The 19,625-nt window shown below is 43.7% G+C and overlaps 1 protein-coding gene across 1 annotated transcript in view; it reads left to right on the top strand.

Moving 5' to 3' along the window:
• LOC109923512 (myelin-associated glycoprotein-like) overlaps positions 1-19,625 on the top strand; it is a 32,883-nt gene that overhangs the window by 5,136 nt on the left and 8,122 nt on the right. The window contains 6 exon segments of the mRNA XM_048620582.1: positions 1,403-1,759; positions 2,408-2,695; positions 5,697-5,857; positions 5,859-5,955; positions 10,828-11,109; positions 12,456-12,737. Of these exon segments, the coding sequence (XP_048476539.1) occupies positions 1,403-1,759; positions 2,408-2,695; positions 5,697-5,857; positions 5,859-5,955; positions 10,828-11,109; positions 12,456-12,737 (1,467 nt within the window).

Below are 19,625 nucleotides of genomic sequence, written 5' to 3'. Positions count from 1 at the left end.
GGTACTCCCTCAGCACTGACCCTCCGACAGTGCCCACTCCCTCAGCACTGACCCTCCGACAGAGTGACACTCCCTCAGCACTGACCCTCCGACAGTGCAGCGCTGCCTCAGTACTGACCCTCTGACACAGCGGCGCTGCCTCAGCACTGACCCTCCAACAGACCGGCGCTCCCTCAGCACTGACTCTCCGACAGACTGGCGCTGCCTCAGCACTGACCCTCCGACAGAGCGGTGCTTCCTCAGCACTGACCCTCTGACAGAGCGGCGCTCCCTCAGCTGTGACCCTCCGACAGTGCAGCGCTCCCTCAGTACTGACCCTCCGACAGTGCGGCACTCCCTCATCAGATCGTCCGACACTGCGGCACTCTGGATACCAGGATCTTCCCGGTCTCAGTTAAACCCCAATGGGTTATGCTCCCAACCTGCTCAACCTTGTCTCAGTGCCTGTCATAATCATCAGGGGGCTCTTGTGACATAGTGGTAGTGTCCCCACCTCTGAGCCAGGATGCACAGGTTCATGTCCCACTGAACCTGCTCCAGTGGTGGATCACAGCATGCCTGAGCAGATTGGTTTGAAGATATCTGTCCGTCCTTAAATAACAGGACCAAGCATGTGAGTGAGGTGTGCAGCAACCAGTACCCTGCACAACTGTCGCAAGATGATTACCCTCCATCAATTACTCAACAAAATACAATATTATGTTTACCTTCTCATCAAGTATGTAAAGACAGGGTCCACAGCCTTACTGCAGGCTGTCAGTGCATGGTGGTCACTGCTGGGGTAGGAGTGCATCTCAAAAGAAACAATACTGCATTGCATTTTATTCATTTCAGTTTTGAATTTTTAACAGTGTCTCTTGCAGCATTGACAAACTTTAATCTGCTTTAATTTAGCCAATTAAATCTGAATAAAGTACCTCAAAAGACTCTCACTTTATAAGACCCTGAGGGGTCTTCTTAAAATGGAAGAGGCAATGATATATCCTATTGTGGGCAAGTCCAGAACTAGCTGACTCGATGTTAAAATTACAGGTCACCTTTTTAAAACAGAGCGTGTGTGACTTTGGGACTCTCTGCCTCAGAAGGCAGTGAAAATGGGAACAGTGAATATTTTTAAAGTGGGGGAGGGGGGTAGACTTTTGATTGGCCAAGAAATCAACGGTTATTGGGGAGAGATGGGAATGTGGAATTCTAAACACAAACAGATCAGACATGAGTTTATTGAATGGCGGAACAGGATCAAGGGGCTGAACGGCCTACTTCTGCTCCAGATTCAGATGTTCACACGCACTATGTGCTGTTATCCATGTAAGCAGTCAACCAGACTGCCCTGTATTCTGTTTCCAAATACAATCATAATTGGTTCCGTAATATCCAGTACCTCTCCGTCTCTCTCACTCAGGCGTGGCGACAGAAGAATGGACAATGACAACTGCAGCTCGGAAGGCTATCAATGGTTCATGTGTGGTCATACCCTGTACCTTTGACTTTCCGTCACACCCTTACAAGGCCGTGCAGGGAGCTTGGTTTAAATACTGGTATCACTGGAAATACGCTGTCGTCTACAGCAATGACCCCAATTATGGGATGTCCACCTTTGTTGGACGTACAGATATAATTGGAGACTTGGAGCAGAAGGATTGCTCCTTGAAAATTAACAACCTCAGGCCTGAAGACAGTGACAACTATTATTTTTATGTGGATGTGGAAGGATTCGAAGTTCACACCTTCAAAGAACCAGTCCATCTAAAGGTTCTAGGTAAGTCCCAGAACATCTGACAGTCCATCAGTCCAAGGGGATATGGGCCATGCCTCTCAGGCTGAAATTTGTGAGTTCAGGTCTGACTGCAGGAGGTATCAACATGAACTTCAAATGGGTGTGATCCCAGAGTGCTGCACTATTGGAGGGTCAGTACTGAGGGTGTGCCCCACTGTGGGAGGGTCAGTACTGAGGGAGTGCTGCACTGTCGGAGGGTCAGCACTGAGGGAGTGCTGCATTATTGACAAGTTGGTAGATGAGTCTAATAAGTGCCTATTATGTTGGTTCCCACTTCTGCCACATCACTGCGTGATCAGCCATGAATTGTGGGGCAGGTTTGAAGGACTGAATGGCCCTAAACTGCTCCTGTTTTCTATGTTTCTAAGAGCAGTTGTGATCTGGAACTCGCTGTCTGCAAGGTGGGGTAGAAGATGTTTTGATCAATGATTCCAAAATGAAACTGGATGGACACTTGAGGGAAATAAATTCACAGAATGATGGGAAGTGATCAGGATTGCTTGAGCCGGCATGGAGTGGATGGTCTGACTGCCCTTGAGTTTTTAAGAGTCGGATTTCAATGCAAAACTATAGAATCAACCCGAATACATTTCCAATGGATGCTAACATCTGGCTATTTTCATTTTACAGATGTTCCTGACCGTCCGAAGATGTTACTCCCGAGGGATTTACGGGAAGGGACGTCAGCTTATATCATCTGTAAAGCCCTCCACACCTGCCCTGATAACCCTCCCAAACTGACCTGGAGTGACCTGCCCTCTTCCTCAGTCAGTGACACCACAGAGAGCGAGGGCGAGATTTTTACAGTGCTGACCTTTAACCCTTCATACATTCATCACCATCAAACTGTCCGCTGTATTTGTGACTACCCTCAAACCAACCACCGAGTGTTCAACTCGGTCACCTTGAGTGTGAAGTGTAAGTTATTGCTGCCTGTGACTGAGATGGTGTCGATCTTGCATTGAATCAGGTATTGGAAAAGTTGCAAATAGGATTTATAAAGAATGATCCCAGAACTGAGAGGTTACAGCCATTGGGAGAGACTGAACAGTCTGAGGCTCTTTTCTCTTGAAAAGCGAAAGCTGAGGGGATGACCTTTAAAATTCTGAAAAGGATTTTGATCGACGAGACATACAGAAGATGTTTCCATTTGTGGGGAGAGGGGGAGACCAGAACAAGGGCCATCGATAGCAGACAGTCCCAAATAAATCCAATGGGGTAATTCAGGAGAAACATCTTCCCTCTAGTGGCTTGAGAATGTGGGACTCGCTGCCCCAGGGAGTTTGCAGGGGGTAATGTAGGACTCACTGCACAAGGAGTGGGGGGAATGTGGGACTTGCTCCCACAGGAAGTGGTCAAAGTCAATCGTGTTGATATGTTGAAGTAGGGGAAGCTGGAGAAGCACACGAGGAGGCGAGAGATACAAGGAGCTGGTGTGAAACAGGAACACTGGTACAGAGTAGAGGGGGCGTTCCTGTGGTGTAGTCTCGTTGTAATTCTGTGTAAAGTAATTTGAGAGTCAGGAGCCAGCACAGGTTAAACATGGAGTGTCTACAACTTGTGAGTATATTCAATTCCTATCCAAATCCGGCTGTTAAATACCACACTTATGTATAGTCATTTACTGAATATGCATGTCGCTGGCTGGACCAGCATTTATTCCCTGTCCCTAATTGCCCCTTCAGAAGGTGGCGCTGAGCCACCATCTTGAACCGCTGCAGTCCTCACGCTGTAGAAGGACCCACAAAGCCATTAGGGAGGGAATTCCAGGATTTTGACACCAGCGCCCCTGAAGGAATGGTGATATATTGCCAAGACAGAATGGCGAGTAACTTGGAGAATATGTAGGTGATGCTGATCCCATGTATCTGCTGCCCTTGTCCTTCTAGATGGAACGGTTGAGATTTTGGAAGGTTCTGCCTAAGAAGCCTTGAGTGACACGGTGACCCAGTGGTTCGCACCGTGTTGGACAGGGGTGGACATGGTCACACCACGCCAGGGCATAAACCAGCAGGTTTATTTGAAATCACAAGCTTTCTGAGTGCTGCCCCTTCAGCAGGTGAAGTGAAGAAAAGCACATAGGCACAGAATTTATAGGCAGAGAGATCAATATGCAGACAGATCAAAAGATCATACAGATGGTGTGAGTGGAGTGTCGAATAATAAATCTCTGCAGGTGATCAAAAGTGTCAGACAGTGTGAGGAAAGTGTCAACAGCTGAATAGTAAGTGAAGGGGATGATCAATAATCCAATTAATTGAGGCAGAGAGATATTTACAAAAAAATTTAAAAATAAAGTGGTGCTGGAGACAAACCAAATGGCTGGAATAACATGATAGGTATAAGAGTCACATGCCGACGGTCTAACTAAAGTAATAAGTAATCCAAAACCGTACAAACTAATTAAGGTAGGGAGATCATAATAAGTTATCAAGGTGATACTGTCAAAACAGGACAATAAGGAAGGTTTTACAAATATAGATCAGTATGGTGGGGTTATATGTAGCGTAACGTGAACCTGAGATCATGGTTGAGGCCGTCGTCATGGATACAGAATGTGGCTATCAGTTTCTGCTCATCAATTCTACATTGTTGTGTATCTCCTTCACTGCTAAACTGGGAGGGAACATTTCTCTCTGGCAGAGATAGTAGGAACTGCAGATGCTGGAGAATCCGAGACAACAAGGTGCAGGGCTGGATGAACACAGCAGGCCAAGCAGCATCATAGGAGCAGAGAGGTTAACGTCAATGTTTTCTGTGATGGAAGTAAGCTAACCAACCTGCAGTTTCCTGCTAAAGCCTTTCTGCTCCTACGATGCTGCCCGGCCCGCTGTGCTCACCCAGCCCCGCACCTCCCCGTCTCGGATTCTCCAGTATCTGCAGTTCCTACTATCTCTGATGCAGTTTCCTGCTCTCTATCACCCTCTTTTTTGAATAAAAGTGGTACATTTGCTATCTCATGGGACTATCACTGAATCAAGGAAGTTTTGAAAAACTGAAATAAATACATCAACTGTTTGTTTAGCCACTTCTTTTAAGATCAAGGATGCAGTCCATCAGGACCCAGACGCTGCAACAATTTACTCAGTACCTTTGTAGCAATTGTGGTTCTTCTGAGTTTGTCCCTCCTTTCTATTCTCTCTGGCAATTGTTGCACTGTATCCATTCATCCATTGCCGTAGCATCTGCAAAGTCTCACCAGTATACCTTGCCTGCAGTGTATGAGGTAGATCATCCCCTTCACTTACTATTCAGCTGTTGATACTTGACTCACACTGTCTGACACTTTTGATCACCTGCAGAGACTTATTATTATTCGACACTCCACTCACACCATTTGGTATGATCTTTTGATCTCTCCACCCACTGATCTCTCTGCCTATAAATTCTATGCTTGTGCACTTTTCTTCACTTCACCTAATGAAGTGGCAGTGCTGCAAAAGTTTGTGATTTCAAACAAACCTGTTGGACTATAACCTGATGTCGTGTGACTTTTGACCTAGTCCAAAGATGTGCAGGTTAAGTGCATTGGCCATGATAAATCGCCCAAATTGTCCAGGGATGTGCAGGCCATGTGGATTAACCATTGGAAATGCAGGTTTACAGAGCAGGAGTGAGTCTGGGTGGGATGCTGTTCGGAGGGTTGGTGTGGGCTCGATGGACCAAATAGGATGTTTCCACAGCATAGGAATTCTATGGTTCCAAGTTCTGCAGTACATCGTAGATGGTAAACACTTGCTGCTACAGAAGGTTAATGGTGGACAGGGTAGATGTCTTTGGATGTGGTGCCAATTGAGCAGGCTGCTTTGTCCTGAATAGTATTGAGCTTTTTGAGTATTGTTGGAAGCACACCTATCCATGCATCACACTCCTTCCTTTAGCTCAGTGTTTAATGTGTTAATAATTTTGCGTTTGCAAGATTCTCCCTGCAATACGTCTGTCAGAATGACAACAGGAAAAGGAAAGACCATTTCTCTAAGTTGTTCCGGTGATGGGAATCCAGCAGTCCACAGATTCAGCTGGTTTAAGATCTCCCAAGGGAAGGTCACTGATCTGACATTATCTGGTCAAACTAGATCTGGTTCCTTATGGATTTGAGGTGGATATTTCCGACTACAATGTAGCAACAAACAGCCCGGGCAGCTCACAGTCTCTCCCTGTCCAGATTCCCATAGAATGTGAGTACTTTTAATCCTAGTGTTAAAACAATTTCACATCTTCTTGAAGCTTCAGTATGATCTAAATGCCTGTATTTTCTTATTCGGTCATTCATATGTTTTAATGCTCTCTCAAATGATTCCTGGTACATGGTTCATAAAAGACTGCGTGCAGGTGCAGCAAGTGCTTTGGAATACAAGTGGGATGTTGATGGCTGTTGCAATGTGAATCATGTATAAAAGTTCAGGAGTTGTTTTTACTGCGATGTAGTGCCCTGAACACAGTTACGGAGCACTGTGGGTAGTTTTAGTCTCCTTACTGAAGTAGGAGAGTTGGTAGTGTACTGGAAATGTCACTGTTCTAATAATCCAGACCCCTGGCTCATGCTCTGAGGGGGACAGGTTCAAACCCACCATGACAGAAGGTGACATTTGAATTCCATAAGAATATGGAATCAAAAGATAGCGATCATGCGACTATTGTCAATTGTTGTAAAACCCATCGGGTTCATTAATGCCCTTTAGGGAAGTAAATGCTGTCCTTACCCAGCCTGGCCTGCATGTGCCTCTGATCCATAGCAATGTGGTTGACTCTAAAACAGATGCAGTGAGACACTCAGTTGTATTCCAGAAAGTGACTCCTGTTCACATTCCCAAGGATCAGCAAAGAACGGAATATATTACTGGGCTCATTCAGTGATGATTCCATCATCAAAAACATTAAAATCGAACAGCATACAGTCTTATATGAAAAGACACTTTGAACTGGGTTCAATTAGTATTGACAAAGGATGATCCCAGAACTGAGAAGTTATAACTATCTGCCAAAAATAAAATAAACAGGCTGGAACTTCTTTCCCCAGAAAAGACTGAGGGTGAAATGGAAACAGAGAATGCTGGAGAAACCCAGCAGGTCTGGTAGTATCTGTGGAGAGAGAAACAGAGCTTTTTTTTTGGTCCAGTGATGTTACTTCAGGACAGGGAGGCTGAAGGGTGACCTTACCAAGGTTTGTAAAATTCTGAAAGGGGTTTTGATCGAGGAGACATACAGAAGATGTTTCCACTTGTCCAGGAGTGAGGAGATGAGAAAAGGGCCATCAATAGAAAACAGTTCTGGGTGGGGGAGGACATAGGACACGCTTCCACAGGGAGTGGGGTGGAATGTGGGACACGCACCTGCAGGGAGTGTGGGCATGTAACACTTATCTGACAGGGAGTGGGTGGGGAATGTGGGACTTGCTCCCACAGGGAGTGGTGGGAATGTGGGACTCGCTCCCACAGGAATGGGGAGCGATATGTTGGACACGCACCCACTGGGAGTTTTTGGGGAGGATGTGGGACTTACATCCATATGAGTGGGGGAAATAGAGCTCTCACTCCCACGGGGAGTGGCTAAGAGAATGTGGGACTCACTCTCACAAGGAGTAGCAAGGAGAACATGGGACTCATTCTCACAGGGAGTGGCAGGAATGTGGGCCTCATTTCCACAGAAAGTGGGGGGGAAAGAATGTAAGAAGTGGTCAAGGTGAATCATGTCAATATATTGAAACGGGTGGTGGTGGCTGGATATGTGGGATAAAGGAATGGATGGAAATAGTGATGGGAGGAACATTAGGAGGGGTGAGAGAAGGTTTTGAATTTCTGAAACACTGGCACAGAGCAGAGGATACATTTCTCTGTTGTAATCTTATTGTAATGCTGTGTTAAATCATCTGCAATACAGGGACCAGCACAGTTTATTGAATTCTAAACTTGGACCTGTATCCAAGTTAAACTCCTATCCAAATCCTGTGATTAGACATCACTCCTATGTGTAGTCATTCACGTAATGTGGACATCACTGGCTGGACCAGCATTTACTGCCTGTCCCCAATTACCCCTTGAAAAGGTGGTGTTGAGCTGTCTTCTTGAATTACTGCAGTCCACGTGCTGTAGGTACCACAATTAAGGGAGGCAGTCCCAGGATTTTGAAACTGGCAACACTGAAGGGATGGTGATGTATTTCCAAGTCGGGAGAGTGAGTGACTTGGAGGGCAACTTGCAAGAGTTGGGGTTTCCATGGGACAGCGTTTCCACATACCTGCTGCCCTTGTACTTCTAGATGGAAATGCTCGTGGGTTTGGGAGGTGCTGTTTAAGGAGCCTTGGTGAAGTTCTGAAGTGCATCTTGTAGATGGTACACACTGCTACTACTGAGCATCAGTTATGGAGTTATTGGATATTTGTGGATGTGTCAATCAAGTAGGGTGCTTTGTCCTGGATTGTGTTGAGCTGCTTGAGTGTTGTTGGAGCTGCACTCATACAGGCAAGTGGGGAATATTCCATCAACACTCTTTCCTTTATCTCAGTGTTTAATGCGTTGATAGTTTAATGCGTTGAAAGATGCTCTCCGCAATACATCTGTCAGAACGTGACCGAAAGTCATTGATCTGATGTTATCTGGTCAAATCATTACTGTTATTTATGGATTTGAGGTGGAAATCTCCTACTACTGTGTAGTAACAAACAGCTTGGGCATCTCAGTTTCTCCCTGTCCAAATTCCCATAGAATGTGAGCAATTTCACATCTTTTCAGACCTTTAGAATGCTCTAAACACTCTGTAATTTAATATTGTGTCATTCAGAACTTCTAATGCTCTCTCAAATGATTCCTGGTACATGCATTACAAATAGACATCCGTAGCAGGTGCATTGGAATACAAGTGGGATGTTGGTGGTTGTTGCAATGTGATTTGGGAATAAAAGTTTGGGAGGTGTTTTTCTACAACTGTTTAGGGCCCTGAACATATCTGGGGCACTGTGTGTAGTTGTGGTCTCCCTACTGAAGCAGGAGAGATGGTGGTGTACGGGTAATATCACTGGTCTAATAATCCAGACATCCTGGCTCATGCTTTGGTGGAGACAGGTTAAACCCCGTGGCAGATGGCAAAAATGTGGAATAAAAATCTAGTGGCCATGCAACCACGGTCAATTTTTGTACAAAGCCCTCAGGTGGACTAATGACCTTTACAGAAGGAAATTTGCTGTTCTTATTGGGACTGTCCTTCTTGTTACTCCAGTCCCACAGCAACATGGTTGATTCTTAACAGTCCTCTGAAACACTCCCAACAAGACAGTCGGTGTGGAGCTAGAGGAACACACCAGGCCAGGCAGTATCAGAGGAGTAAGAAAGTTGACGTTTGGGGTCTGGACCCTTCTTCAGGAAAATGAAGAAGGTTGTGTATTTGAGTATTCCATCACATAATCATAGCACAGGTCAGTGGGGAGCAGGCAGATAGGGAATGTGTCAATACCTGGCAATCCAAGAGAAACAGGCAGGTAGTGCAGGAGTTCTCCGCGGTCCCACACAGCAGCTGGTTTTCTGTCTGGATGTTGGTGATAGATCTCTGGAGAAGTGCAGCAGCACACAAGGCTGAGATACTATGGGTGGCCCAGCTATACAGGAGAGGTGAGGGAAGAGTGGAAGTGCAGTACCGAGTGGGGATTCTTTAGTTTAGGGACAGATAGATATTTCTGCAGCTGTCAACTCTGACTCCAAGCTAAAACACAGACAGATTCTAAACAAGGCCTCACATCTAACATGCATTGCATGACCTGAGATGTCTCCTCTGGTATACTGATAAAACCTTTAGTTATCTCGGGGCAGTGACTTGAAAGAAATTCTTGGATTTGCATATTTATCAGTAGAAACCTGCATCTTCTTTCTAACTGATTAAAGATGTAACAGCCATCTTAGGTTTGCTCAATACATTCATATCAGTTCAATGATGCTTTCATTTTTTGCGTATAAATTTTGTGTCTGATGATGGAGGAAGGATAGAGACTCCGAAAACTTGTGTTTTCAAATAAACCTGTTGGACTATAACCTGATATCGTATGATTTTTGACAATGTCACTCTAATATAGCGTGTTGCTCTCTGCAGCCAGGGTCAGGGATTTCATAGGATAATCCTTCTGGGTGAGTGAGAACAGCCAGAGGTTGTGGCCAAATAGGGTCGACAAGCTCTGTATAGGCTCAGGTTTGCTCACACAGCTGCTGAAAAGCTAACTAAAGGTCACTTGTTCTGTGCGGTAGCAGCACATGAAGAGGTCCCAGCCGCCGTTTGATCATCCCATTCCGTTAGACCTGGGAACTTGTTGTTGCAGCTATGTTAGGACCCAGGAGTAGTCCAGGGAGCCAGTAGCTAAATGTTGGAATAAGGATTCAGAAAAAATCCTGGGATTCACTTAGGTTTCAGAATAAAGCCACTTCCATATTTAACATTGAGATATGATGAACCACAGCGTTATTAATATCTGGGGTACTGCTCAAAGATCTGTGGGATCTGTCTTCACCTCATTTTTCATTTAATGTGTTCTGGAGTGTCTTTAATCACAGTTTATCTGTTACCCGTATTGACCTCAGTTTAATTCTGAATGTTAGAATATATGTGGTACATACAGTGGAGACTGTACCTTTGCATCAGAAATCTTATTTCTGTTTATTCAAAACTATTGAATCACGTGGCTTTATTCTCTTAGTAAGTATCTGACAACTCAAATGCTGTCTACTTGCTAAAATGAACATACTGGCCAGCAGACAGATTTTGGCCTGATCTGGTCTGGAGTCATACTGTATCACTCAGTAATGCAATGAATAAATATTATCCAATAGCTGACAAGAACCTGAGGTCATACTGAGGACATGAAAATAACTTTTTTTCTTTCCTGATGGATAGCAGCTCTGGTGGTGAGAGAATATAATGACAGCTTACATGTGCAATATCCATTAGAAGTATCCCATAGAAACTTACATAGCGGGAAAGTGAATGAAAATTCAGAAGCACCAAATTCAGAAAAACCAGCATCTTGCTGTGCACTGTTCTGTCACAATATTCTCTTCCTTTGCTTTCAGATGGACCACGGAATCTCTCAATTACTTCTCCTCATATAATTAAAGATTCATCAATCAATATAAATGAGGGGAATTCTGCAGTGATAATCTGCTCTGTTGAGAGCTTCCCAGCTTCTAACCTGATGTGGAGATATCTTAATGTCACAATGAACAAAACAAGTTCCAACAACGAGCTTTGGTTGGAGATTCCTCACATTGCGTACAGTGAGACTGGAGACTATCAGTGTGTGGCAGAGAATGCACATGGAGCAGTGGAGGGCTCTATAACCATCACTTTGGAATGTGAGTGCACACAGACTTCAACATCTCTCAGATGTACACACACATATACATGTTCACCCGTTACCAGCTCTCACTCCATGTTGGAGCAATGTAACCTCTGGAGTACCGAGAAACTATTTAACAAGCAGCGCACAGAGAACGGTAGATTTATCTGTTCTCGGTATTTTTTTTCAGTTGAATCCATTTGCTGTGTATAACAGCAATCTGAGAATATTGTAACATTCAGAGAACACTACATTCCATTAATACTGTCAACCATACATTAGTACAAGCATGCTGCTCGTTGCCAAGTTTTCAATAGATCACTCAAATTAATCCAAAGGTTCAGTTAGTTTGTGTTTGAGTCAGTTAGATAATTACAGCATGAAGAGAAGAAAGAGAGAGACAAAGAGAACGAGAAACATCGAACCTAGGAGTGAGACAGATTAAAACAAAAGGACAGGCTCCGTGAAGGCTGAGGTTTGCTCACACAGCTGCTGAAAAGCCAACTGAAGGTCACTCGTTCTGTGTGGTAGCAGCACATGAAGTCGTCCCAGCCGCCGTTTGATCATCCCATTCGGTTAGACCTGAGAACTTGTCGTTGCAGCTATGTTAGGACCCAGGAGTAGTCCAGGGAGCCAGTAGCTGAATGTTGGAGTAAGGATTCAGAAAAAGGCCTGGGATTCACTTAGGTTTCAGAATAAAGCACCTAGTAGGTCAGAAAGAAATTCCACTTCCATATTTAACATTGAGATATGATGAACCACAGTGTCATTAATAGCTGGGGTACGCTCAAAGATCTGTCTTCACCTCATTTTTCATTTAATGTGCTCTGGAGTGTCTTCAATCTCAGTTTGTCTGTTACCCATATTGACATCAGTTTAATTCTGGATGTTAGAATATATGTGGTACATACATTGGAGACTGTACCTTTGCATCAGAAATCTTATTTCGTTTATTCAAAACTATTGCATCTGATGGATTTATTCTCTTACTAAGTATCTGACAAATCAAATGTTGTCTACTTGATAAAATGAACATACTGGGCAGCAGACAGATTTTGCCCTGATGTGGTCTGCAGTTATACCATATCACTTAGTAATGCAATGAATAAATGTTATCCAATAGCTGACAAGAACCTGGGGTCATCCTGAGGACATGAAAACAACTTTTTTCTTTCCCGATGGACAGCAGCTCTGGTGGTGACAGAATATAATGACAATTTATGGGCAATGTCCATTATAAATATAACAAAAACTTTCATAGAGGGGAAGTGAATGAAATTCAGGGGCATTAAACACAGCAATATCTGCATAGCATCCTGCTGTTTACTGTTCTGTCACAATATTCTCTTCCTTTGTTTTCAGATGCACCACAGAATCTCTCAATTACTTCTCCTCATATAATTCAAGATTCATCTATCAATATAATTGAGGGGAATTCTGCAGTGATAATCTGCTCTGTTGAGAGTTTCCCAGCTTCAAACCTGACGTGGAGACATCTTAATGTCACAATGAACAGGACAAGTTCCAACAATGAGCTGTGGTTGGAGATTCCTCTCATTACATCCAGGGAGACTGGAGACTATCAGTGTGTGGCAGAGAATGAATATGCAACAGAGGAGGGCTTCATTAGCATCACTGTGCAATGTGAGTGTACACAGCCTTCATCATCTACAATGGAAGGCAAACAATTGGAAATTGTGGTACATATTGTTACCAACGTCATATATAGAAAATAAGGTTGCAGTCCTGAAAGCAGAAGTTGGGGCGCCAGGAAGTAGAGTAAAAAAAATAGGACTTTACAGATAGTAATCTCTTGATTACTTCCAGTGCCACATTCTCGTGAATACAGACATACACGGGTCATCCAGATTAAGGCTGGAGAGATGGTGCTACAAGGAGGACTGTAGATTTCTGGGGCATTGGGACACTTTTTAGGGGCAGTGGAAAAGATGTGTTGCAGTGGAACAGGAATGCGATCAGCATTGTGGGGAAGTTTGCTAATGCTGTTGGGTAGGGTTAATATTAACTTGGCAGGGGGCTGGATCCCGAGGAAGTTCTGATTAATCCGAAACATTAACTCTGATTTCTCTCCACAGATGCTGCCAGACCTGCTGAGCTTTTCCAGCAATTCCTGTTTTTGTTGTTGGCTGAGTCCTGAGGTTCAGCATGGGAGAAGCACAGCCAGAACTAGAAGAGAGAGCAACTGAGTCAGGAAGGCATGGGAAGTATTGCTCCGTTAAGGCACAAGGTAGATTGGCAAGGTTGAATGGTATTGCTTTAATGCAGGAAGTCTGATGAACAACGCAAATGAGTTGAGAGTACAAATTAAACCTGGGAGTATGATGTCATTGTTATATCGGAGGCATGGTTGGGAGGGAGACAGGATTGGCAGCTCAATATTCCAGGAGACAAGGTCTTCTGGTGAAGAAAGGGAAGGAGGTAAAGGCAATGTTAATCAGGGAATTAACTATAGCAGTAAGGTGGGTCAACATCTTAGGAGGCTCCTCAACTGAAGCCATATCGGTTCAACGTAAAAATTAAAAAGGAATAATCACATTGCTATGAGTGTACTACAGGCCCCCAGACAACCAAAGAGGAAAAAAAAAATGCAGGTATGCAATCAACTTTCAGAGAGTTTAGAAGGACTAGGATAGTGACAGTGGGAGATTACTTCCTTCCCAACATCAACTAAGGTAGTCATGGTGTGAAACGTTTAAAGCAACAGAATTTTTACAATGCATCCAGGAGAGCTTTAAAAGCCAGTACATGGAAGGCCCTGCAGGAACAGGCATGAACCTGTACTTAGTTTTAGGGAATGAAGCAGGGCAAGTGGTTCAAATGTCAGTAGGGGAGCATTTTGCAGACAGCGATCATAACTCAGAATCCCTGCAGCATGGAAACAGGCCCTTCAGCCCAACAAGTCCACACCGACCCTTGGAGCATCCCACCCAGACCCATCCCCCTATAAACCCCACACCTCTGAACACTACGGGCAATTTAGCATGGCCAATCCACCTAGACTGCACATTTTTGGACCGTGGGAGGAAACCAGAGCACCCGAAGGAAAACCCACGCAGACACAGGGAGAATGTGCAAACTCTGCACAGACAGTCGCCCAAGGCTGGAATCAAACCCGGGTCCCTGGCGCTGTGAGGCTGCAATGCTAACCACTGAGCCACCGTGCCGCCAATAACTCCCGCCCCCAGGCAATAACTCTATAAAATCCAAAATTGTTTTGACTAAGGAGAAGGATGGGCTTGAAATTGAAGTTCTAAACATGGAAAAATCCAATGTAACAAGTTCAGATTTTATTTGGCTAGAGTAGAGTGGGAGCACATAGATTTATTTAAAACTATGACAAAATATTGGGACACATTTCAAAAGGGAATCGAAAGCGGAATGTGCAAACATGTTTCAATAAAGATGAAAGCTGGGATCAACAAATTCTGCGAACCATGGATGTTGAGGGATATACAGGATTGGATTGAGAAAATGTTTGCACAGGCAAAAATTTTTGATTCCTTTGTTGCCATTGGAGAGGTGCCAGTGAATTGGAGAACAGCCAATTGTGACACTATTATTCAACAATGAAGGGCAATGCATTTGACTTCATCTCTTAGGACTTCAGCAAGGCTTCTGATAGTCTCCCAAATAAGACTTTGACAGTGAAGTAAAGAACCTATGGGATTGAAAGAAAGTTGGACAATTGGATCAGGAATTGGTTAAGTGGCAGGAAACAGAGGGTGATGGTTGAAGAGGGTTTCTGCGACTGGAAGCCCAAGTCCAATGGGGTCCCATAGAGATCATTTTTGGTGTCCTTGCTGATCGAAGTATGTATAAATAACTCTGACATGAATGTAGGAGGTCAGAAAACCTCTTCAAATGAAGCCATATTGGTTAAAGGTCAAAACCAAAATGGAATGATCACATTGCTGTTTGAACATTTTGCATTAAAAATGAGAGTGTTGACAGGACCACACTCCCACAGTACCGACCTTCTGGAAGAGCTGTCCTCATTCAGTATTGACCCTCCGACAATACGGCACTCCCTCAGCGCACACCGTCCGACATTGTGGTCCTCTCTCAGTACTGATTCTCCGATAGTGCAACACTTGCTCAGCACCGATTCTTTGACAGTGAATCCATCCCTCTGTACAGAATTGGAACATCTGCCTCAGTTACACGATGTGTGGAGAAGGAAAATGTATTACTTTTTCTTCTGTCACATTGTCGTGGTCTGGAAAGTGCTTCACAGTCCATGTAATTAACTGATCATTATTTGCTTTTAGATCCACCACAGAATCTCTCAATTACTTCCCGTGATGGAATTAAAGATTCATCAATCAATATAATTGAGGGGAAGTCTGCAGTGATAATCTGTTCTGTCACGAGCTTCCCAGCTTCTAATCTGTCTTGGAGACATCTTAATGTCACAATGAACAGAACAAGTTCCAACAATGAGCTGTGGTTGGAGATTCCTCACATTACATACAGGGAGACTGGAGACTATCAGTGTGTGGCAGAGAATGAACATGGAACAGTGGGGAATTCCATAACTGTCACTGTGCAATGTGAGTTGATTCAGATGTCAATATCTCGCAGGTGTACACGCACACACTCGCACACACACAAAATCAGCTTTCATACTGCTTAAAGGAATGCAAGTTCCAGATTAAGAAGACACCGTATTCAACACGTGGCATCTACACAGAACTGTAGATTTATCTATTCTACGTTTTTTTTTGTTGAATCTATTTGTACTGTGTATAACATTAATCTGACAATATTGTAAAACTCAGGGAGTATGAATATTCTATCGGTTGCTACTGTCAAACTTACCTCGGTCCAAGCTTGAAACTTGTTGCCAAGTTTTCAATATGTCACGGAGTTCAGTCCAAGGATTCAGAGTCAGTTGGAGTTTGAGTCAGTTAGACAGTTCACAAGAGTGGAAAAGAGAAAGAGATGGCAAGACAGAGAAAGAGTGTGACAGAGTGAGAGAGAGAGTAAAATCAGGCTTCATTCCAACAATGAGCTGTGGTTGCAGACTCCTCACATTATATCCAGGGAGACTGGAGATTATCAGTGCTTGGCAGCGAATGAACATGGAGTAATAGAGGGTTTCATACATAAGTGTACAGAGTCTTCAAAAGCTACATTGGATGGCAACAGTGAGAGATTGTGGTGCATGTTGGTACCAACAAAATGGGGGCAAAAAGGGATGAGATCCTGCAAGCTGAATTTGGGGTGTTAGGATATACACTAATAAAAGGACTTCACATGTTTTAATCTCTGGATTACTTCCACTGCCATGTGCTGGTGAGCATAGAAATAGGAGGTTCATCCAGATGAGTGCATGGCTAGAGAGATGGTGTGTTCTCTCATCATCTTTAGGTCTTTAGATTTCTGGGACAATGGGACCCCTTTTGGGGATGGTTGGACCCATACAAGGCAGACGGGTTGCATCTGAATTGGAATTAGTTAGACAAGCTTCCTTGTGGGGAGGTTTGCGAGTGCTGTTGTTCAAGGTTAATACTAACTTGGCAGCAGGCTGGAATCCTGAGGAATGGTTTAGCACGGGGAGATACACAGCAAAAACTAGAAGAGAGAGAGTGAGTGAGTCAGGAAGGATTTGGAAATATTGGGCAGTTCAGGCACAAGGGAGATTGGCAAGGTTGGATGTTTTTTACTGTCATGCGAAGAGTCTGATGAACAATGCAGACGGGTGAGGGTGCAAATTAAAACTTGGAAGTATGTTGTCATGAGACATGGTTGAGAGCGAGACAGGATTGGCAACTCAATATTCCAGGATACAGGGCCTTCAGGTAAAACTACTGGGAAGGAGGTAGAAGTGGAGATCTCACAACACTGATAAGGGAATCAATTACAGCAGTAAAGTGGGATGGCATGTTAGTGGGTTCCTCAAATGAAGCCATTAAGTAAAACTTAAAATGAAACAATGACATTGTTGAGAGTGTACTATAGGGGTCCAAGACAATCAGTGGGAAATAGAATAGGCAAATTTCAGAGAGTGTAAAAGGAATAGGATAGTGACAGTGTGAGATTTCTTCCTTTCCAAAATTAACTGGGGTAGTCATTGTGTGAGAGATTTAGAGAGAACAGAATTTTTAGGATAGATTCAGGAGACCATTTTAAGCCAATACATAGAAGGCTTCGTAAGATAGGATGCTGTCCTGGACTTAATTTTAGGTAATGAAGCAAGTGGTTGAAATATCTGTGGGGGGAGTATTTTGCAGACAGCGGTCATAACTCTGTTGGATTCAAGATTGTTATGGAATGGGACAAGGATGGGCCTGAAATTGAAGTTCTAAACCTGGTGAAGGCTGATTTTAATAACATCAGATATGATTTGGCCACAGTGGACTTGGAGACATGCTTTTCAGTAAGTCTGTGTCAGAAAAGTGGGTCACATTCGAAAAGGAAATATGGAGATTACAGGCACACAATTTCCAAGAAAGATAAAGGGTGGGACCAACAAATCTGTCAAATCTTTGATGTCAAGGGATATACATGATTGGATAACAGAGAGTAAAAGAATTTTATGCAGGTACTGAGGGCTTAAACAGCAGAAAATCTATATGAATATGGAGTATGTAAGAGGGATATTGAAAAGAAAATTAGGACAGCAGAATGGGGGCGTGAAAGGATAATGGCAAGTAACATGCAGGAACAGTCTAACTTATTTTACGAGGATAAAAGAATAATTTGGGCAAGAGTTGGGTCCATTAAGAACCACACTGTTAGTTTGTGTGGACCCAGAGGATATGGGTCGGGTTCTCAATAAACATTTTATGCCAGTGTTCACTAGTGAGAGGGACAATGTGGGTATAGAATCAGGGGGAGGGATGAAATAATTGAAGAAATCAGCATAAACAAAGAGGAGGCTCTGAGTGGTCTGGCAGGCTTGAAAGTAGATGAAACAAAAACAAAATTGCTGGAAAAGCCCAGCAGGTCTGGCAGCATCTGTGAAGGAAAAAACAGAGTTAACATTTCAGGTCCTGTGACCCTTCCTCAGTGTATTAGTTCTGAGGAAGGGTCACCGGACCCGAAACGACAACTCTGTTTTTTCCTTCACAGATGTTGCCAGACCTGCTGGGCTTTTCCAGCAACTTTGTTTTTGTTCCTGATTTGCAGCATCCGCAGTTCTTTCGGTTTTTATTTTGAAAGTAAATGATGAATTGTCAGGACCAGATGAAGTGTATCCTAGCTTTTCAGTGAGGTAAGGGAGGAAATAGCAGGGCACTGGCAAATATTCACAATTTTTCTGTGGCCACAGGAGAAATGCTAGAGGACTGGAGGACATTAATGTGGGTCTGTTATTCAAGAATGAAGGCCAATGCATTTGACGTCATCTGCTTGGACTTTGGCAAGGCTTTTGATAAGGTTCCATTTGAGAGACTGACAGTAAAGTTAAGAGCTCATGGGATCCAATGAAATTTGCCAAATTGGATCCAGAATTGAGCAAGTGGCAGGAAGCAGAGGGTATGGTTGAGGAGTGTTTTTGTGGCCGGAAGCCTGTGTCCAGTGGGTGGTCCCACAGAGATCATTGCTGGGGTCCTTGCTGATTGAAGTATGTATAAATGATTTAGACATGAATATAGGAGGGTTGATCAGTCAGTTTGCGTATGATACAAAAACAAAAACGGTGGGCTGATAAACAGGTAGGAAGACAGCCGTAGATTACAGGAGGATATAGACGGCTGATCAGTGACAAATAGAATTCAATCCAGATTAATGTGAGTCGATGCACTTGGGCATGATAAAAAAAAGGTAAGGGATTACATGGTGAACTGGGGAGCACTGAAGATCAGAGGAACCCTTGATGTGAATGTCTACCAGTCCCTTAAGGGAGTGGGATAGGTAGCCAGAGTGGTTAAGGATATACTAGGCTTTATTAGCTGAACAACAGAATACAGGAGCAGGGAGGTTATACTGGAACTGCAAAAAAAATCTGCTCGGCCACAACTGGAGTATTATATACAGTTCTGGAATCCACATTATACGATGGATGTGATTGACCTGAAGAGTGGGCACAGGAGATTAACTAGGATGTTACCTGGGCTGGAGGATTTTACCTATGATGAGTGATTGGATAGACTGAAGTTGTTTTCCTTGGAGCAAAGCAGGGGAAATAATGGATAAGTTGTGAGGGAAATGAGCAGGGGCTATAAGTAGGGGCTTTTCCCCTTGGTAGGAAAGTTAATGAATGGGGGCATATTTAAAAGTAAGGTGTAGCAGTTTTAGAGGGGATGTGAGAAAATATTTCTTCACTGAGGGTCGGGGGAAAGTCTAGAATTTGTTGCCTGAAAGAGTAGTAGCGGCAGAACCTCTGAAAACATTTAGAAGTATTTAGATGCTCACTGGCAATGTCAAGGCATATAAGAATATAGGCTGAGTGCCGGCAAGAAGAATTATAATCAGTGCTTGTTTTTGATCAAAGATAACAAGGTGTAGAGCTGGATGAACACAGCAGGCCAAGCAGCAGAGGAGCAGGAAAGCTGACGTTTTGGGTCT

Source organism: Rhincodon typus, chromosome 47 (assembly GCF_021869965.1).
Source record: "Rhincodon typus isolate 14 chromosome 47, sRhiTyp1.1, whole genome shotgun sequence".
Classification (NCBI taxonomy): Eukaryota; Metazoa; Chordata; class Chondrichthyes; order Orectolobiformes; family Rhincodontidae; genus Rhincodon; species Rhincodon typus.
Note: the sequence above shows the minus strand (reverse complement) of the source record. Positions and strands in the feature narration are given on the sequence as shown.